The following is a 20,529-nucleotide window of genomic DNA, read 5'->3' as shown; positions in this document are numbered from 1 at the left end:
CATAAATGGGTCATTTTTCCTTTACTGACTAAAATCAATTAATTTCACCTTGTTTATGGTCAAAATATAGTCCCTGACTATTTCCATTGAAAAAACAATAAAATACATAAGAAAATAAATGTAATGTTGAAATTTTTTAAAGAACATTTGATAAGATTCCTATAAAGAGTGAACCAAAAATGAGCATTTCAGGGGCATTATTTAGATTATTAGAGCAAACTTGATTTTACGCATAAATTAGCAATGAGATTTATACAAAATTTGATTTATATTTTTTTAGATTTTGCCATGGGTAACGCCGTGCCAATTTTTGTTGTGATCCCGCGATCGACGGCCCAGATCATAAGGGGGGGGCACGCTCAGTCTTCTTAGGAAACGAAAAAGCCCAGTCTATTTAGGTTACCGGTAATGTTTTCTAAAACTTTTTTATATTTTTTATGTACAGATTTTAAAAACTTTTGTTTGTTACTAATGGAAATTTTTGGCAATAATTTTCCAATCATTAACAATAAGTAAAAATAATGATACAGATACAGGTACAAATTTTGGCAAGAACTCACATTGGGTTTATACATGAAATCACATTTTTGAGCAATTCGGGATCTGATTATGCATTTGTGGTGTATATCATAACTGCATACCCATGCATGCATCCCCAAAATAGTCTTGAACGATATGCCGTGGCCCTGTCTTGTTTATGGATTTATCATAGAAATTTTTAGGGGGACATTAAGGTCCCCTTGAATTGTTAGGGTTAAGGTTTGCTAGCTGATTATCTTATACTTTTCTTCGTCTTTATGAAGCAAAAAGTTTTATACCTGCTTTTGTGTGTACCTCAAGAGTATGATGTCAGGTTTACAGTCTATTTGTAAAATATTATTGTGCTTGTGCAACACTTCCATTTCATTCAAGTACTTTTATAACATGTACATGTATTTGAGCTCATGTTTCTTTCCCTGTCCAAAAAGTGAGCACAACACTCAGATATGTTTGATAAAATGAGAATATTCTTAATATGGATTGATGTGCACAATTGAACAGGGAGAAGAGGAACATGACAAAGCAATGGAGAAAGAAAGAATAAAGGGATGAAAAAAAGGAGTGGCATTGAAAAAGAGTTTTAGTTAGTTAGAAGAAAAAAATACACCACTTAAGAAATAACAGTATGAAAAAAACAACATTCATCTAAAACACATCCATGCAAATTTATAACACACAAGTCTATGCGGTGTTTTAAAACATGTTTTAAAACACACCGTTTAAAACGCGCCAACCCTGTGATTTGCCCTCCCTATAAATGTTAAAAAACCCTCTTAGTTAAAAAAGATCCCCCCTAAAAAAAAAATAATAATAAATAAAAAATGATAAATGAATGAATACATTCATAAATAATCAAATAAATAAATAAATAAATAATATTGAATACAAGGCAAAAGCGATTTTGTGTCTCGCCCACTTATGAAAATAACCAGAAATATCGTGATTTGCGAGGGCACACAACAGAATTGTATTGAAACTTCATTGTGAAACGACTGGGATGGAATAATAATAACTAGAATTTAGTACGCTCTCCATAGTTAACTATATCACAGCGTTTACAAACGATTTAAAACAAAAGTACATAATAATTACAATACAAATACATGCAAAAGAAATTAATCGGAAAAGAGGTATGTTTTTAGAAGTTTCTTAAATTGATCTGAAGAGTTTGATGATTTAATGAAAGTGGGGATGTTGTTCCATTCTTAAGAAGCAGTAACACTAAATGTGTGATCACCTGTTTTTGTACGAGTTTTGGGTATGGCAAGCAAATATGGGTCTTTAGATGAACGGAGATTAGGGCGAGGGCTTTGAAGACAAAAAAAAGTAATTTAAAGACAATTCTCTTCTTTACAGGGAGCCAATGAAGAGATGTAAGTAAAGGGCCGGGATCATGACGTCGGTCCACCTTAAAGATAATATGGGCTGCCCAGTTTTGTAAACTTTGTAAGCACTTCAAATACACTTGGGGAACAGATGTCAATAGGCTGTTACAGTAATCTAATCTGGACAAAATATGACAACGAACAGCACTGTGGCAGGTTTCTTCAGTTATGTACTTTCTTATCTGCGATATGTTTCTTAGATGGAATTTGACAGATTTACATAATTGATTAACTTGTTCTAACATATTCATATTACAATCAAAGTAAGCACCAAGGTGCTTAGTTTGATAACACTTGTCATAAGAGCCTTGCACGTAAACTGTAATGTTGACCTGAAAATGACTTTTGACCTTACCATGTGACCTCCCACTGCAGCAAAACATGCAGGTCGCCTAAGTACATCTACCATCCAAGTTTTGTTGAAAAGTGACATACGGTTGCGGAGTTAGGTGTCATAAGAGAGTGTTGCATGTAAACTTTAACATTGACCTGAAAATCACCTTTGACCTAACCATGTGACCTCCGACTGCAGCATCACATGCAGGTCCCCCAAGTCCATCTACCATCCAAGTTTGGTTGAAAAGCGACTTACGGTTGCGGAGTTAGGTGTCATAAGAGAGTCTTGCATGTAAACTTTAACGTTGACCTGAAAATGACCTTTGACCTTATCATGTGACCTCCGACTGCAGCATAACATGCAGGTCCCCCAAGTCCATCGTCCCCCAAGTCCATCTACCATCCAAGTTTGGTTGAAAAGTGACTTACGGTTGCGGAGTTAGGTGTCATAAGAGAGTCTGGCATGTAAACTTTAACGTTGACCTGAAAATGACCTTTGACCTTACCATGTGACCTCCGACTGCAGCATAACATGCAGGTCCCCCAAGTCCTTCTACCATCTAAATTTGGTAGAAAAGCAACTTACGGTTGTGGAGTTATGTGTCATTAAATTTGTGACGGACGGACGACAGACGACGGACGGACGACATTTGGATCCCTAAGTCTCGCCTTCACCTCTGGTGGGCGAGACAAAAATGGTATAAGGTTAGACATGAAATGTAATTTAGCATAAACAAATGCATGAAAACAGCCCTCAGAAATTAATCTGGAGATTGGTTTCAATTTCATTATTCATATAAATACACACAATCTGCATTTATGAGGAGTACGAGTGAGTAAGAGGCGAACATTGATACTGACGGTCATCAACATGTCATGTTTCCTTGATGAGCTAACAGCAATTGAAGGGACAAATGCTCAACATTAAACATACATCTGAGAGTCGACAAATAAGCAAATAAGAACTTCATGTCGATCAAGATTCTACTTATACAGTAAGTAAATGAAGAAATTTTGTGAGGAAGGATGCCCCTTTTGCTTTGATGATATAAAACCCAAATTCTGTTCATGATTTGTAAATCATTGTGTAAAAAAATATATTTCATGGTTACATGATACTTACTGAGGTTTCATAACATCTATAGCTAGTGATGTATGCATAAAATCCCTCTTACTGTCTAAGAAAGGATAACCATTTAAATGGATATGACCATCATATCTGTAAGAAATTTCATGATTAAGGATAATAATAAGTGGAATGCCTCTGACAGTCTCGCCCGCATTACACGATTCAACATAGCAGCAGTGCTGACTTTGAAAATAAATATTGAATAATTATATAATATTGACTGGCCTTGAGGGGAACATACAATATGTCGCCAGCAACAAAATCATATTGGCCCGAGTCTTTAGACGAGGGCAATATGGTTCTTTTAAGGGCAACATATTTGATGTTTCCCGAAAGAAGAGCCAGTCAATATTATTATTATTCCAAATGGGAATTTTCCATGGCTCCTTGTTCAGTTTCCAGGGCTCCTGAGTATTTTGGGGGCCAACTCGCCCCAAACCCATGTGTATTTTTTTCCCTGTATAATCAGAAATAATGTATATTTTTGTCAAGGATACATTCCTTCTTTGCAGAAGGCATCACCAACCCACTTGCTGACCATGACAGCTACCATCAGAGGTACAATGTACACTAGACCACCGGTCAGTTCAAACATGATCACCACCAGAGATACTGTCAAATCAAATTTAGACAAATCAGTCAAGTCAATTTATCAAAAAATCATTACAAAATAAGAATACATGTTTTTTCTCTCTGTAAACTGTATTGTCAACATGTATAAATACACTGCTATGCAAAGTGTATTGTTTATATTTTTCAAAAGGCAAACAAAATTAAAAGACCATTAAACTCCTCCTCCTCCTCCTCATCCTAGTCCTCCACCTACTCCTCTCATTGTCCTTCCCCTACATCCTATGGCAACCCCTTGTCCTCCTTCCCCGACTTCCTTTCCCGTCATCATCTTCATCATCATCATCAATACCCTCATCCTCACCAAGATCACCACCACCATCATCATCATTATCCCTATCCTCACCTGTCATCCTAGTGACTCCACCCAGAGTAGCTGCTGCACCCACCATGGCATATAGTCCTGGAGTGATGCACTTCCCAATGAACTTACACTCATGAAAGATATACCAGTCTGGGTTTTTACTACAAAGTCAAATAGAACAGAAACAATTGCCAGACATGGGATACGATTTATTTATAATAAATCTGTAAGACATCTTGAAAGATGTCTTAGGAAGAAGGTCAATCAAGGAAGAGGTCAATCAGAAAGGTGTCACATGGTTTCAATCTTATTGTTACCGTCTTATTTCTGAAATTTTTATAATGGGATGACTTGCAACTTAATACATGCAACTAGTCTCCATCACTAACTATAATTTTCAGAAAGGCATTAAAACCCAACTCTTTCATAATTTGTATATCTAGGATTTTATAATTTCATACTCACTATGCAATCTGTTCAACCAGGACACCCAAGATTCTCCCTGCGATAGCTCCAACAGCCATACTAGGAATGAATAAACCGGCTGGAACCTGCAACAAATGCAACATACATACTCATGCTGTGCAGAAGTTTCAATAGTTAAGGACCATTTTCCATAAAAAGTGGTTTAGGAAGTAATCATTTGGTTTTCTGTTAAGTTTGGATAAAAAATGCTTCTGATAACCTGTGTTGAAATAAAAATTGAAAAGCTAACTTTTAAATGACAAATGACTTTATGACTGACTTCTAAGACAAAAAAAAATATCTCCTCATCCTTATATGAATCACAACTGAAAGACACAGGATTGGATTTATTCTATCATTCAAATTTTCTATGTAATATATATAGCTTTACTATATATCGCTTTCATGACTGTTTGGAACATTTTGTACTATGATAACTTAAAGCATTGACCATACCTTGATACCAAATGTGAAGATTGTGATGATTGCTTTGAATGCTAGCGCTAGTGCAAGGAGCCAAAGAGCATTGAAGATACCAGGGCCTGCCGCAGCTGTGGGGTAGACAGACTTGTCAATACGGGTGTAGTTCCTCTGATAATCACTGTGTAATTAAACATGGACACATGTGATTAAGGAAAGAAAAAGTCACAAGAAGATTTATCAAGATTCCACTATTGCATGGCATTTTTACATATATGACATGGCAAAGTAAATTGGTGCTTCATAAATTACATTATCAATATCATTTAATGGGGGGGGGGAGGTCTAATAATGGGAATACTGTATATTGTGTATGTTCATGTAGATCATGTGATTGTTTGTGAACATAATTAAAATATATATATTTGCCTGTTAAATACTAAAGTTAAGATGATGGTTAGTTAAGTACAGACAATTTTCTTCAAAGTGATATTAATATTTAAACATGAAAGGATCTAACCCATATGGGTTAGATCGTCATACCGAAATGAGAGACAACTCGGAATTTTTCAAATCCAAGTTTTGTAGTGATTATTGTTCTCCGTTTCTTTACCTTTAATTTGATATATCACTCGACCCTTAAGAGTAAATAATAGTGGAGATATTAGCCTTAGAATGCAAGAAGAATTGGGCTTTTGAAAATAAATATCAAGAGAAAAACGCCTTCGAAGTTTGACTTCCGTTTTGAATCCGCTCCATGAAAAAATCTATTTTGCCACCGCCTAGCTAACCGAAATGTCCTAGCAACCGCTTGCCAAAGAAGGCGAAACGATTGACCAATGAGGAGGCTGCATTTGGAACAATAGTGAACTTGCAGGTCACGCGCGACTGCAAGACGAAACAAAGTTAATGTTCTGGTTCGATATGTCAATCCACTGATCTTCTATACAGATCAGTGTAATAGCTCCATAGTTATACTGGGGTTTTATAATTATATTCGTGAAAGAAATAATTGTCATGATCTCCCTTTTTAATGAAATAAAAGACAGGGAGAAAAGGTCGGACCTAAAACCAGTGAGGAGGGAGTATACCAATGATTTTCATTGTATCATCGTCTTGTTTATTAAATAATAATAACAATTTCATATACCGCAAATTGCCTCTATGCGGTTGTTTGAATGTCGATCGCGTTTACTCTCACATGTAATCTATCAAGCGAGTCATTATGACCTAAACTTTAACCGCATGTTCTAATAAAAAGAACTATCCGTTGTAAAATGGTAAGATAAGCCTTCAAAATATTTCAATTTGAACCTTATCTTTATACGAAAGGCTTGTGTGATCATGTTTTATGAATGCTTATGTTAGATTGAGGCAGTGAGAACAAAAAACGTGAATAATTTGCTCAATATCGTCTATTATCGATCTTTTTTTGGGGGGGGGGGTATAATTATTTACAGCATTGAAATGATTCAAAATTAGTATGAAAAAAAAGCAAAGATATATTAATGAAAAAAAAGTTATAGTGATTCTAAAACTGATTCCTGAAAAAAAAAACCTGGCATAAACGTCTTAACTCTACAACAAAAAGAGCGAGGAGGTACCCTGAGTAAAATCCCGCCACAATTATTTCCAACAAAGGATAGATTAGGGGAGTTTTTTTAACTTTTTAACTAACAAGTGCACACCTAGTTACCAAGAATGCATACAACATTCCACTTATTTGAATGCAGGATAAACCCCGAGCTTCCTATGTATAGTCAGGCACCTTGGACCACTCGGCCACGACACCTCCACGAATGCTGATTTTCGGATCGATATCAAGCACAAACAATATTTTGGTTGTGCCGTGGCCGAGTGGTCTAAGGCGCCTGGCTATACATAAAAAGTCTGGGGTTTGATCCCTGGCCGCGGCACCTATGCCTGTGAGCAAGGCATTTAATGTGCAATGCTATTTTATCCTGCTTTCAAATAAATGGAAATTCTATAGGCATTATTGGTAGCTTGGTGTGCACTTGTTTAAAAATATATATATATATTCTAACGCAGTAAATACAGATAAAGAATCAGAAGATTGTTGCAAATGCCTTGTGCAACAATGATGTCTTTGTAAGATTGAATGATTAAAGAAAGAACAATAAAAGCTGTTCGATATTTTTTCGCATGTGTTCACTCTCAAACATATAAAGAGGATTTTAAAAAATAAGACGAAGAATGGAGGAAAAATATGGTGGGCGTGGGCAGGAAAGAGAAAGAAGAAAGAACGGCTGTGAAAAAAAAATAGAAGATCGAATGGGGAGAAGAACGAATAATACAGAACAACAAAATAAATAAGAGGAAAAAGGATGAGGAATAAGACGGTGGGGTGAGCAAGAGAGAGGAATAAGAAGGAAAAAAGGGGGAAGAAATGAGGTTAAAAAATATTGAGAGCAGATCGACGGGGGAGAAGAAAAAGAAATGGAGGGGGGAGAGGAATAAGATGGTGGGAATGGGCAGGGGAGAGGAATAAGGAAAACATAATTATATAAAGAGGAACGAAAGAAAAAAAGAGGAATAAGGCGGTGGGTGAGGGAGGGAGAAAACAAAGAAGGAAAAAAGAAAGAAAACCGGCAAAAAGAGAGAAGATCGAAGGGTGAGAAGAACGAAAAACAGAATTATGTAAATAGAAACGAAAACATGAAGAAAAGGGGAAAAATTGAAAACAAAAAGTGGAGGGTGAAAAAAAAGGCAAGAGAGAAGAAGGAAAGGAGGGGGAAGAATCGGCAGAGAAAAAAAAAAGATCGAAAGGGAAGAAAGAAAAACAGATTAAGAGGGACGAAAGAATTAAAGAAGAGAAAGGGGATGAGATAGAATAGGGGAGGGGGTTAGAGAGAGGAGACCGAATGACCTGAATAAGAAGAGCGAACGAAAAGGGGGCGAGAGGAAGAAAGGAAGAAATAAAACACAAGAAAGACGAAAGAAGTAGGTAAGAGAATAAGAGAGAGGGAAAGAGAGAATAGATCTGGACACAGTCGAATGGAACAACATGACAATGACTTTTATGAAATGTTTATTTCAATATGTGTATTTTAAATGACTGATATTTTCAATCAATGTCTTTATCCAAAAAAATGCACTAAACCTTCTCCATGGTCGTTTCGGCCATTTTTCATTGGTCGACGTTAGCTGTCTCAGACTTTCTGTTTGTACAGTTATTTCTTTCGCTTTCTCTATCGTTCATTCAAACATGATAAAAATTGAGGGCAACAATGTCTTGATTATAAATAATTGGAAATAATGAAGCCCACCAAGCTTTCTACATAAATTTTTCACATTCACGAACAAACAATATTTTTAAGGATTGTAAACCCTTTCTTTTGAAAATGTTCTCTCTTGAAAACATCCCGATCACTTGCAAATGATGGAGATAATCTTCAACATGTCCATGTTATGTTTAATGAAATTAATCCTCGCAAACAAACCGTGTTCTGAATACTTTGCGTCTCTGCATGACTTTTATTTCGCGATTATAGCCAGGTTAATACTCTAAATCCGGTATCAATCTATCGCTAATACCCCCGCCTGGTACTATTATCACCAAAAAATAACCCTTTAGAAGTTGTATCCCGTTTGTTAACTATTGTCAAGAAGCCCCCCTTTTGAATTTCAGAATACGTATTGAAATCGATGCTTTTGATCTTTCTTTTGAAGCTGAATCATTGAACCGATCGATCGATCGAGCGAGCGGCCGCCGCCAGCTGTACACGACTTTAAATGAATAGCCAATCAACAATGGCATACGTTGCTAGGGGCGGAGCTTAGTATGAAGCGAAATTCGATCAAGTCGAACGTGCCAAGTATCAGAAATTTTCGAATTGACCAAAAAAAAACACTCGCAGAAAAACTGCTTTTTTATCATATTCCCGTCATCAATTTCACTCATCTTTTTCACAGAGTAATTATGAAACATGGAAGAATCAGAAAATTTAAAAAAAAAAAATCTTCACAATTTTGACTTTTTTATTTGTGTGTCGAATTCCAAGGAATTTTGATTTGCGACTTGTCTCTCATTTCGGTATGATCGATCACATATTTCGGTACATTCACCATTCTGAACTTTGCTGAAACTCAACACATATTTTATACTGCATTCATGTCCATTGTGGATTAAATTGTTTGCTTGTAAAATAATATGAGAGTCACATCTTCTAAAAAAACATACACATAAATCAATAATAATAAAGTATCACTTTTGAACTGAATTCATTGAATAAATGTATATTTACCATAGTAGATTATCATCTTCTGGTCCACATTCAGAGAAGAGAAGTGAGATAAGCTTGCTTGTGTTCATTCTTGTGTACTGATTGGGAAAGCTGACGACAGCTGTGATCAATGCTAGTACTATCACCTAGGAATACAAACATTTACATGTATGCTCTGTAAATATTCATTCATAATTCTTTAATAATTATTGTGGAGTCTCTTACTAAACGGACATATAACTGTCTTATAAATATGGAGAGGCTACAACATGGCAAATCTGTATAATAAGCAAACATTTGGTGCGTAAGTTTTTTGTCAACCTTTTTAAAACTCACTTATTATATTATTTTTTATAGTTTATAGTTTATTTTAACAGTATAGCAATATAGGGATGCGGAAATTTTAATGATCTTGGACACAAAAATTTGTTAAGAATAAAAACCATCACAGGAGATTTCAGGCTACAAAGTAAAACACACTAAACGTACATCATAGCCCTGATGCATAATACATACAAATGAATGTGGCTTTGTTACAAGTGATAACTGCCTTAAAAAGCTTGAATTGAATAGCTGTTGAGTAGTGTTGACATTGGTAGTTTACCGATGATGGTGAATTTAGGTTAATTGTAAATGTTGTGAAACAAGGCCTGCTTTTCTGATACTCTCTTTCCTTTTGGTTATCAAATCTCAAATCTCAAACCATAAGACTTGATACGTACAGTATCAAGTATATTATTCCACTAATATTGATTAACATACAATATGATCCAAAGAATTAGTACATACCTCTGTGACCGGATATTGCTTTAATTTTGAGTTCTTCCTAAATTTGCACCACTTCAGATTTAATTTGATGAAGAATGCACCATAGAGACCCTGGAAAACAAACCCCAAAAAGTCCCATCTTATAATAATAAATTTACAATAAATTTTTAAGTCTTGAATCCATACTTACATATTAACATGTTATTCCAAATAAAGGAGGAGGAAGCTCTCACTGATTTTCCTCTGCATTCAATCAAGTACTAGTGTGGGTTGTTGTTTATCGAATTTTACAAGTTACATATCATTCTAAAGCTTAGGATGTGTGCTTTAGCCATTCATATAAACTGCTATACAACTCATACAAAGATTCTTGTCATTTGATTGGTTGAAAGCCATTCAATATTTGATCCATTTTATACTACATACAAATTTTATTTTCCATTGCACGGCGACCGTGCATTTTTCATTTTTCCATTGCATGGTGAGCTCTCTCCCTCAGTGTGTACCTCTGAGCATGTGTGTGTATGTACATTTTGCATGTGTGTGAGTTTGTGCCCATCGAAGTAAGCTACGTACATACATCGAAGTAAGTGCATCAACAAGGTTAACTCTGCGCATTTAAATTAATTATAGATCAAAGTGCATGATGATGATGATGATGATGATGGGCATCACAAAATAATAAAAACAACTGCTTTCATACATGGGGAAAATAATCATGTTGTCAAAGAAAACGAGTTGCCGGACAAAGGCAAATATATTCTAATTCCATCTTTTTTTTTTCCTCCTATTTTTTTTCAAATAACACAATCTAGAATAGTCGTTGTATAAACCAAATGATGCATGTCTTCATTCAACCATTATGCGACCTATCCACTCTCGTTGAAGCTGTGTCCACCCCATTGAACTCAGCCTAACGGCTTCATGCAATAGATTTAACAGAGCCTCAACTAGAGTGAGGATAGATCGCATAATGAACTCATGTGCATGCATCATTTGTATACTAGAATATGAAATGGGTCTAATGAGTTTAAAATAACGAGTTGACTTACTCCAAAGATTCCCAGGACAATGAAGAAGAATAGCTCATAGAGTGACCAAGGTAGATCATACTCCACATAGAACATGACCAGATGGTCAGAACCAAAGGGATTAATACTACGAAGGACAAAGGCAGCCACAAGAGCACAGAAGAATGACCGCCATAGTGTCTTCAATGGGAAGTAGTAGCTTACCTGTTAGAAAGAGGGAATTATTGCACAGTAGTATTACAACAATGATTATAGTATTGTTGTCTTGTTCTGCATAGTTATACATTGTCTTAACATTTTCATGATTACAATTGTTAGGATCATCTTCTACCTTATCTAATATTAATAAAAGGAGATATATTTTGCTTCTGTCAACACTCAGTTACAGAGCTCCTTTACACTGCCAACAATATGTTCAAAGGTTTACTGATACATGCCATGTGGCATGTGCATTTTCATCTTCAAGTTTTCATATCATTTTTTCTGATTCTAAGGAGTAAAAAAATACTCATGAATCAAAATCTGTATTAAAAATAATATCCCACAATGTTTCAACTACAAAAATTTGTCTTCATCATATCATAGCTTTAAAAACATGAACAAATGGAAGGCCTCTGGCGGTCTCACCTGCATCACGCGATTCAATATAGTAGCAGTGCTGACTTTGAAACCTACTATAACTCGCACAAGATGTTCAGTGATACTTGGTTACTGTTATGTCCACGTTTTATGAACTAGACCAATACACTTACAGAGATATGATGGTAATTCAACAAATACCCCCAATTTGGCCAAAGTTCATTGACCTTATATGACCTTTGACCTTGATCATGTGACCTGAAACTCGCACAGGATGTGCAGTGATACTTGATTACTCTTATGCCCAAGTTTCATGAATCAGATCCATAAACTTTCAAAGTTATGATGGTAATTCAACAGATACCCCCATTCGGCCAAAGTTCATTGACCTTTGACCTTGGTCATGTGACCTGAAATGCGCACAGGATGTTCAGTGATACTTGATTACTCTTATGTCCAAGTTTAATGAACTAGACCAATATACTTTCAAAGTTATGATGGTAATTCAACAAATACCCCCAATTTGGCCAAAGTTCATTGACCCTAAATGACCTTTGACCTTAATCATGTGACCTGAAACTTGCACAGGATGTTCAGTGATACTTGATTACTATTATGTCCAAGTTTCATGAATCAGATCCATAAACATTCAAAGTTATGATGGTAATTCAACAGATACCCCCATTTCGGCCAAAGTTCATTGACCCTAAATGACCTTTGACCTTAGTCATGTGACGTGAAACTCATGCAGGATGTTCAGTGATACTTGATTAAAGATAAATTCCAGTTTTGGTAACGATCTCAAAATGACTTTTTACAGAATCTAATATAATGACCACCCAAGTGTCTGTTTGTATAAATAAAAAATATGTGCCAAAGGATTCTGGAAGAAATTGTGTAATTGCTGAGAAATAAGCAAAATAAGCGCGGATTCGGTCACTTCCATAGGGTCTTTATTTCAGCAATAATAATACACTGTCCCACGTGTGCCTATCTGTGTTGGTGATCTTCAGTGTGAACATTTTTCTGCGTAGATTTGAAGATTTCACAAAGGTCAGTTTATTTAACTGTACCAGATCTAGATCCTTGATGATATACTGACAATTAAGCCTGGTTTTACAGACTTTCTCAAGAAATCAGTGTTTACTGCAAATACTGGCATTTCTCTTTAACCTTGGGCCTGTTGCATAAAACTTTTTACCAGAGAAAACTCTGGTAAAAATTGAAAACTAAGGTTAGTCTGATTTCTGCCATTGACTTTAACACTGGGCAAAAACTCCGGTAAAAACAACCTGAGTTTTCTCAGGTACAAAGTTTTATGCAACGGGCCCCTTATGTCCAAGTTTCATGAACTAGGTCCAGACATTTTCTAAGTTATGATGACATTTCAAAAACTTAACCTTAGGTTAAGATTTTGATGTTGATTCCCCCAACATGGTCTAAGTTCATTGACCCTAAATGACCTTTGACCTTGGTCATGTGACATGAATCTCAGGCAGGATGTTCAGTAATACTTGATTAACCTTATGGCTAAGTTTCATGAACTAGGTCCATATACTTTCTAAGTTATGCTGTCATTTCAAAAACTTAACCTTAGGTTAAGATTTGATGTTGACGCCGCCGCCGGAAAAGCGGCACCTACATGTATAGTCTCACACTGCTATGAAGGTGAGACAAAAATGGGAAAGAGAAAACACATGTACTGATGTAAACTACACTAAATCACTGCAACTACATGTACATTGACTTAGTATGGATATTGTGTTTCGTAATCACTTCTATATCTTACTTTTACCCCTCCTTTATCTCTCTCTCTCTGTCAATCTCACTTTCTCTCCCAATAGTTTACCTCCTCTAAGCTGAATAGGACGCCCCCTATAGGTGCACCAAACGCCACTGAGACACCCGCTGCAGCAGCTGCCGATAACACCTGAATATAAGAACAAAGGGTTCCAATAAATGTAAAGATATTAGAATAGAGCATCTCTTGATAAAACTTTTTCTTCTATGCATATTGAAATGAAAGAATTAGATGTAATCCCCATCCAGTTATCAAAAGCCAAACTAAGCATGTCTTTCTATTAAATGAGAGAAACATTGAGAAAGACTTAAAAGTATAAGAAAAACAGTGGAAATTCAAAATACAATTTTGTTTCAACTAGGGTTGAGTCAAATTTTTATATCAATTTTCTGATGCCATCCCAAAATAAAAGGAAGACTAAATGCCTCATACTCAAATATTAGATTGATATTCTGTGGACACTTACATGTATTCCATCCATTCATCCACGCATCAGAATGAATGAAGGGTTACTACAATCTGTTCGGTACTGTCAAATTATGGAGTGGCAGCATTTCAAGTTTTTAACTGTACAACTGATGATTAATCAAAACAATCAGTAGGGCATCATCTGTGCTGGAGGTGAAACATAATCTGAACCATATTATCCTTCAGCAATTCCCATCAGAACAATAAGAAATCACTTAGTTTGAATTACCTCTCTTTTTTTAGCCTCATTCTTGTGGTACTTTGGGAAGAAGTATGTGAAGATGTTTCCACAGCAGCAAGCAACATGTACTAATGGTCCTTCTTTACCCAGGCTCAGACCAGCCCCTACGGCCATCATCATGGTCAGTGTCTTGATCAACAATGTCCACTTGCCAAGGTAGCCTCGCATGATGAAACCACTCAATATAGTTTTAATCTGGAAGAAAGGACAGATCACGGCCAAAAGAAGACATGTATAAATGCAAGTTATGATTTGAGTTCACAAATCATCCATTTCAACATCAAAATGATGTAGAGGAACTCGGTTTTCTATATCAATACAAATTAGGCAAATTGGTGGGAAATGGATCCAATTGCAGGGGATCAATATACATGACGGATTTAATCAACAGTAAATTTTCCATGAGAAACAAATGTTGGATCATGCAGAAAAATATGCAATGCATGAAATCCTAGGGGCATTTTCACCACAGATGGACACAGAGGCAAAAAGATGAAATTGATATTCATTTCACATGCTTTTTAAAAATACAAGACCTGAAGTTTCTGGGACAATTTTTTTCCTGACTCTGGCAGCCATTTTTTATTTCAAAATGGCCGCCAAAGTATGGATACAAATTAGTGTTGAAAATGGTATATCGATACATACATGTATTTTGTTTTGACAGATTTTTAAAGAACAGGTTTGATCATAATGTTTGCCCTGTGATTGAGCTTGATATTATAACACTTTATAAAATTCCATGAAAAGAAACACCAGTAATTCAGTCATCTGATAAAAAAATATACATGTAGATGAAGAATGTGGTATGGTATGTAACATCAGTCACCCATAAACATGAACTTTTTTTTCTCATTTCCCAGAAAAGATATATTATATGAAACTTGGTTGATTTCCTCCATAGGTAACAACCCTCCCTTCTACACCAAAATTAAAGATAATCAATTATCAATCACGCCATAGGGTATCATTAAATATGTGTAACGGCAGTTACCATGTGGAAAAATGTAATGTCAGTTACCGAGAAGTAATGTCAGTTACCATGATAAAGCATTGGTTACCAATAGTGAAATGAAAATGTGGTCAATTTTATAGTGAAGAAACATTGTATACTTGTTACTTACTGTAAGTCTTTCACTTAGTTAAATCACACCAGAAGGAGCTTGCTATTGACTTTTAAAAGGTATAGTTTACAAGGAATACTATATAAAATTATGAAGGAAGTTGCATTCCCATCATGCAAAGAAAATTACTGTGAAGTTGTTTTGCATATGTACATGTACTTTTTTCTGTTTTGGGGGGAAGGGGTACTTTTCCCAACCTATTGCCTAAATCTGCAAATCTAAATAAGCTTAACATTGTGATGAATGGGGGTTTCCAGGGTCCCTTTTTTAGTTTCTAGGATCCTCTTGAGCATTGCCGTGCTAAAAGTAAATTCCTGGTCTTTATACTCGTTAGTAGTGTAGATGTGTGATACAATTTTTGTTTTGGTTTACAAGTATAGATGAAAAGTGAAATTTGACAGTTCTGATCAATGTTGCAGGGATCTACTAAAACTGTGTCTTTTTTCTAATTTACAAAAAGTTCAGTTTCAGTTTAGAAGCTGGAGTTTATTTTTTGTTGACAGCTTAAAAAGAAATTAGCAAAGAGAATGATTAAACAAATTATGAAGAAAATTGAAATCCGACAGATATGAACAAGCATTGCTTGCACTGACCAGAATATAAATCAATAAAACTGCATGGCTGCATGAGATTCGGGGGAGGGGTAGCCTAGGGAAGGAGACCCTTATTCATTTTGCCTTTTTGAGGAGAGGGGGAGGTTGGAGAAGGAAAAGGTTTAAAAAGTCAATACAAATCTTATGAATATATGTAAATGGGTGTATAGTCAGAAAAATCCATGTGTACAGTCAATGCAATATTAAATTACTATAGGAATACATGTAGCTGCTATGACCCCCCCCCCTCCGAGTAAGTAAAACATATATTAATTATCTTTTGATAATTTAAAATTTATTTTTAAAATCCTTACATATAAGTACAGAGAAAATTATGCCTTTGAAAATCATATGGCACTGGTAATGTTCAAATCAAAGAAAATGAATTAAGAAAAAGAAAAAGTTTTTTCATTTAAATGTTCCTAGAAACTCAGGTATACTTCCACATCAAGCTAACTTTCATGTGAAGTCTTGCACAGAAGATACAATGCAATGATTCCACACATTTGACTTCCATGTGTTATCTCTATGGCACATTAAGTGTAACGTCAGTTACCAGCATGGTCGTGGATAAATTATCATAGCCCCCAAAAGACAAAAACAAATTATTTAATAGTTTGACACATCTTAACCAAGTAATGAAGGTAGATTTACATATTCAAATTCAAATCTACTCAGGGACATGAGATATTTCAATTTTACTGAACACCCTGAAATTGCATGTCCTTTTTGTGTATTTTTGCTTGCTGATGCGTAACAAATGTGGTTACATTGAAAAACTTAGTATCAGAGTATACAGCAAGGTTCACATTATTAACTCTATTAAAGGCAAACTCCCATCATTTGTTGTTTTAGAGATTCACACAATAAAAGGTGTGTAAAATTGTGCCATGTAACGTCAGTTACCGTGAAAATGCCCCTAGGTGAACGACAAGTGGTTATTTGGTCAACTTCCAACAACCCTACTTTAAAACGGTAAGTGCCTACCTCTGGTATTCCTGATCCACAAGCGTATGGTGCAAACATGCGCACCAATAGGACTGTGATGGCAGCAAGCCCAACACACCACATGACAAACATCAAATAACTAATGATATATGCCAAGGCATCATCGGTTGCCTTGTGGTTAAAGAGCGCTGACCATGTGACCCACTCGGAGCAGTTGTAGGAGTCAAACATGGTGGTGTTGCGGATCCAGCAGCATCCCTCCTGGTTCAGCCAGAAAGCATTCTTGCAGACACCAAGCTTTAGATCACTCATCCAACTGGTACCAATGTCAACAACACCAGCACAAGCTCCTACAGATGATAGATAAACAAACACTCATTTCACTTTGATCATTATACTTAGCAGGGGTAATATAGAAGTGCCTTGATCACATAACGAAGTGGATATGTGCCTTATACAAAACCCACTACATTCTTCTTTTCTTCTTCTTGTTCTTGTTCTTCTTCTTATTATTATCATTATTAGTAGTAGTAGTAGCAGTTAGCAGAAACAGAAGCAGCAGCAGTAGCAGCAGCAGTAGCAGTAGTAGTAGTAACAGTAGTAGTAGTAGTAGTAGTAGTAGTAGTAGTAGTAGTAGTAGTAGTAGTAGTAGTAGTAGTAGTAGAAAGAAAATAAAAGAAAATAAAAGTTTACGATAAAAAAAATTGAAATAAATTGAATCTAATTCAAAGAATGACCATACAAAAAGCAATTTTGTGATGTTTCAATAGATGACTTTGACCTAAACAAAGCTCAAGAAATCTAGGAATACAGACCTGTAGCTAAGCCCACGAATAGGACGATAGTCCAACCTGACACACTGAAACCCATATCCTTCACGGTGCCCCAGCAGGAATCCTTTCTGTTCTTCTTGAGGTCTTTACGTTCCTTACGGTAGCGGGCAATGTCACGTACCCAGTCAATGGTGTGGAAGTCATCATACTGGCTGATCTCTGCAGATATCTTGTCCAAGGCATCTGTAACCACAAAGAAAAGGTGCTTTGAAGTATTTGCTTACACAGTTTTAGACAAGTACTGAATAAAACTCCTGACTTGATGTATATTCAACTTTGCAAGCCATTTCAATATTAGAGATTCTACTATAAAAATCTGTTCATTTTCCCCATTCAATGGCACCCGATTACATTGTAGGATGTGATAGCTCTTTCTTCACAACACCTACGTATTATCAGGACCAGGTCCTTAAGCCTTTGTAAACTGTTTTCATACATACAAACCATCATGCTATCTTATCGGGCATAAGAAACAGGCTGTCAACTGATTCAATTCACAGAAACATTCATAAACACCACTGAAGCATACTGACCTCCGTTATTGTTAGACCTTCCTATCGAATGCCTGGGAGATGTCCTAAAAGACGATGTTGTTGGGATGTCAGTCACATCTAGCAACTCCTCATCGTCAGTATCCCTGAAGGGTGTTTGGGAGATGTCTGTCTCCTCTGTACTATTATAGCCTTGACTGGCCCCATCCGTGATCAGTCGGGTAGTGTCTTCTGTAGCCATGTCATCTAGTTCAAACCACCTACAGATTACAAGATACAAGAGAACGGTATCTAAAACGGAGCTGTAACAGGGCGGAAGAATCTTTCAATATACTTACATACTTATTTCTTTTTAAATCCCGGCATCAAGGAAGCTAGTACAGTATCCAGAAACATGACCACACACAAAATTAGACTGGGATTAGGGCCAATTTGCACCCAAAATGTCCTAAAGTGCTCTTAATTTAACCCTAACTAGGCTGGGCTTTTTTGGCTGTTCTGTGGCCGGGGGGGGGGTTGATTCAACCCCCCCCCCCCCCGAGATCTCGGCTGCCGATCGCGTGAGCGCCGCAAAAATTTGCACGCTGGTAGTGTGCGATGTAATCTACAAGGCTGTATGGTAAAATTTTCCAAAATAATGAGATTTTATTTTATATGAATTAATTATGCTAATTTATGCATAAATCATACTTTTTGCTCTAATTCACTAAATAAAGCTCCTAGAATGCTAATTTTTGGTAAAAATATTCTTTGTAGCATTCTTAACAATGGCAATTGAAAAAAACTTCGGTTTGGAAATCAATTTCTTATGTATTTTATTGTTTTATGAATTTCTTATGTATTTCTTTGTTTTTCAACCTTTTGTTTTTCTTTGTTTTTTTCACCAGATTTATTGCACAACCTTTTCGAAGCATAATTATGCTAAAATCAATTGCTTTCAGCTGTTTAAAGTAGAAATAATCATATCTTTATGAATAAGATGAGAAAACTCAATTTGCATTGACTTTGTACACAAAATCACGTTTTGGAACAATTTTTGGTCTCACATGCACTTACAAAATGTTGCGTAATTTCGAAACCGTGTACCCGGGCGTCGTAAATTTGGTCTCAAAAGATGCGCGAGACTTAAAAGTATAAACTCTGCGAGTGGCGCGGTCAAAAAATTTCGCGCGGCGGAATGATCGCAGAAAATGTTGAGGGGGGGGTTGATTCAACCCCCCCCCCCCGGCCATTTTAGGGTTAAAATTTAAAAGAACCCCTGAAATTCCCAGAGGGTCCAATGAAAACTGTAATACAATGTAGGAAATTTGGGCTTTTGAGATTTTTTCCTACACATGACATAAACTGCTCAGCTGAAATTGAGGAAATAATATCACAACATACATATGAACTTCACATTGCCAGAATCCAAACTGTCATGATTTGCTTTATCTATATATACACACACCTGAATCTAAATCACAGGAAGGCTGTCAATCAGACAGTTTCTGTAATACCAAATTATGTATTAAGTACAAGTAGGCTACAGAAGAAATCAGATCATGATATCTATAATAAAGGATTATCAAAGAACACAAAATAATAGCATCCAAAAGAATTTTTCTACTCACTCTTTTTTAAAACACCACAATCTCATAATTTCATTCCTGTCGATTTCTACTCTGGCAATAAAATCCTAACTAGGCTTGCTCTATATTCTGCCATGTCATGTATCACACAACTGTACCAATACATTGTAAATGTACAAGGGAGGTTCTTTCTGTTTGAATACTGCATTTTTGTAACTCTTTTCAGAAACCACTAAACCTAAAATTTTATTCAAACACACTCACACTTCAAAAAGTGAAGAGGCAAATGGAGCAAAGCATATGTACACAATTGGACTCTGGCCCCCTGATTCTTCAAGCATGACACAAGAGAAACCTTATGATATTACCATTCATTCATCATTGAGTATTTACTCTCTAAGGGGTAATCCTTGATCTCTTCATACACCCCCTAGTAAGTTACATCTAGACAAAATCTCTGTTGGTTTATTAATTTACTAATATTTATTTTATTAAAGGACAAGTCCACCCTAACAGCAAATTTAAATTGAATAAGAGAAAAGTCAAATAAGTATACACTGCAGGGTGCGACATAAGCGCTTGCCCGATTGCCCGGGGCAAGTAAAAGTTAGAGTCGGGCAAGTGTTTTGAA

The 20,529-nt window shown here is 36.0% G+C and overlaps 1 protein-coding gene across 1 annotated transcript in view; it reads right to left on the bottom strand.

Moving 5' to 3' along the window:
- LOC129262040 (H(+)/Cl(-) exchange transporter 5-like) overlaps nt 1–20,091 on the bottom strand; it is a 31,673-nt gene extending 11,582 nt beyond the window's left edge. The window contains exons 1-14 of the mRNA XM_054900075.2: nt 19,941–20,091; nt 18,373–18,590; nt 17,822–18,022; nt 17,046–17,356; nt 14,330–14,536; nt 13,681–13,761; nt 11,274–11,456; nt 10,243–10,332; nt 9,475–9,599; nt 5,246–5,390; nt 4,790–4,875; nt 4,367–4,485; nt 3,888–4,002; nt 3,385–3,480 (exon numbers count right to left, since the gene is read on the bottom strand). Coding sequence (XP_054756050.2) covers nt 3,385–3,480; nt 3,888–4,002; nt 4,367–4,485; nt 4,790–4,875; nt 5,246–5,390; nt 9,475–9,599; nt 10,243–10,332; nt 11,274–11,456; nt 13,681–13,761; nt 14,330–14,536; nt 17,046–17,356; nt 17,822–18,022; nt 18,373–18,590; nt 19,941–19,966 — 2,003 coding nt within the window. The 5' untranslated portion in view covers nt 19,967–20,091. The remainder of the gene's footprint in view (nt 1–3,384; nt 3,481–3,887; nt 4,003–4,366; nt 4,486–4,789; nt 4,876–5,245; nt 5,391–9,474; nt 9,600–10,242; nt 10,333–11,273; nt 11,457–13,680; nt 13,762–14,329; nt 14,537–17,045; nt 17,357–17,821; nt 18,023–18,372; nt 18,591–19,940) is intronic.
- Nucleotides 20,092–20,529: the final 438 nt, after the last annotated feature.

Source organism: Lytechinus pictus, chromosome 5 (assembly GCF_037042905.1).
Source record: "Lytechinus pictus isolate F3 Inbred chromosome 5, Lp3.0, whole genome shotgun sequence".
NCBI lineage: Eukaryota > Metazoa > Echinodermata > Echinoidea > Temnopleuroida > Toxopneustidae > Lytechinus > Lytechinus pictus.
The sequence above is the reverse complement of the archived record's forward strand: the minus strand, read 5'-3'. Positions and strand labels throughout refer to the sequence as shown.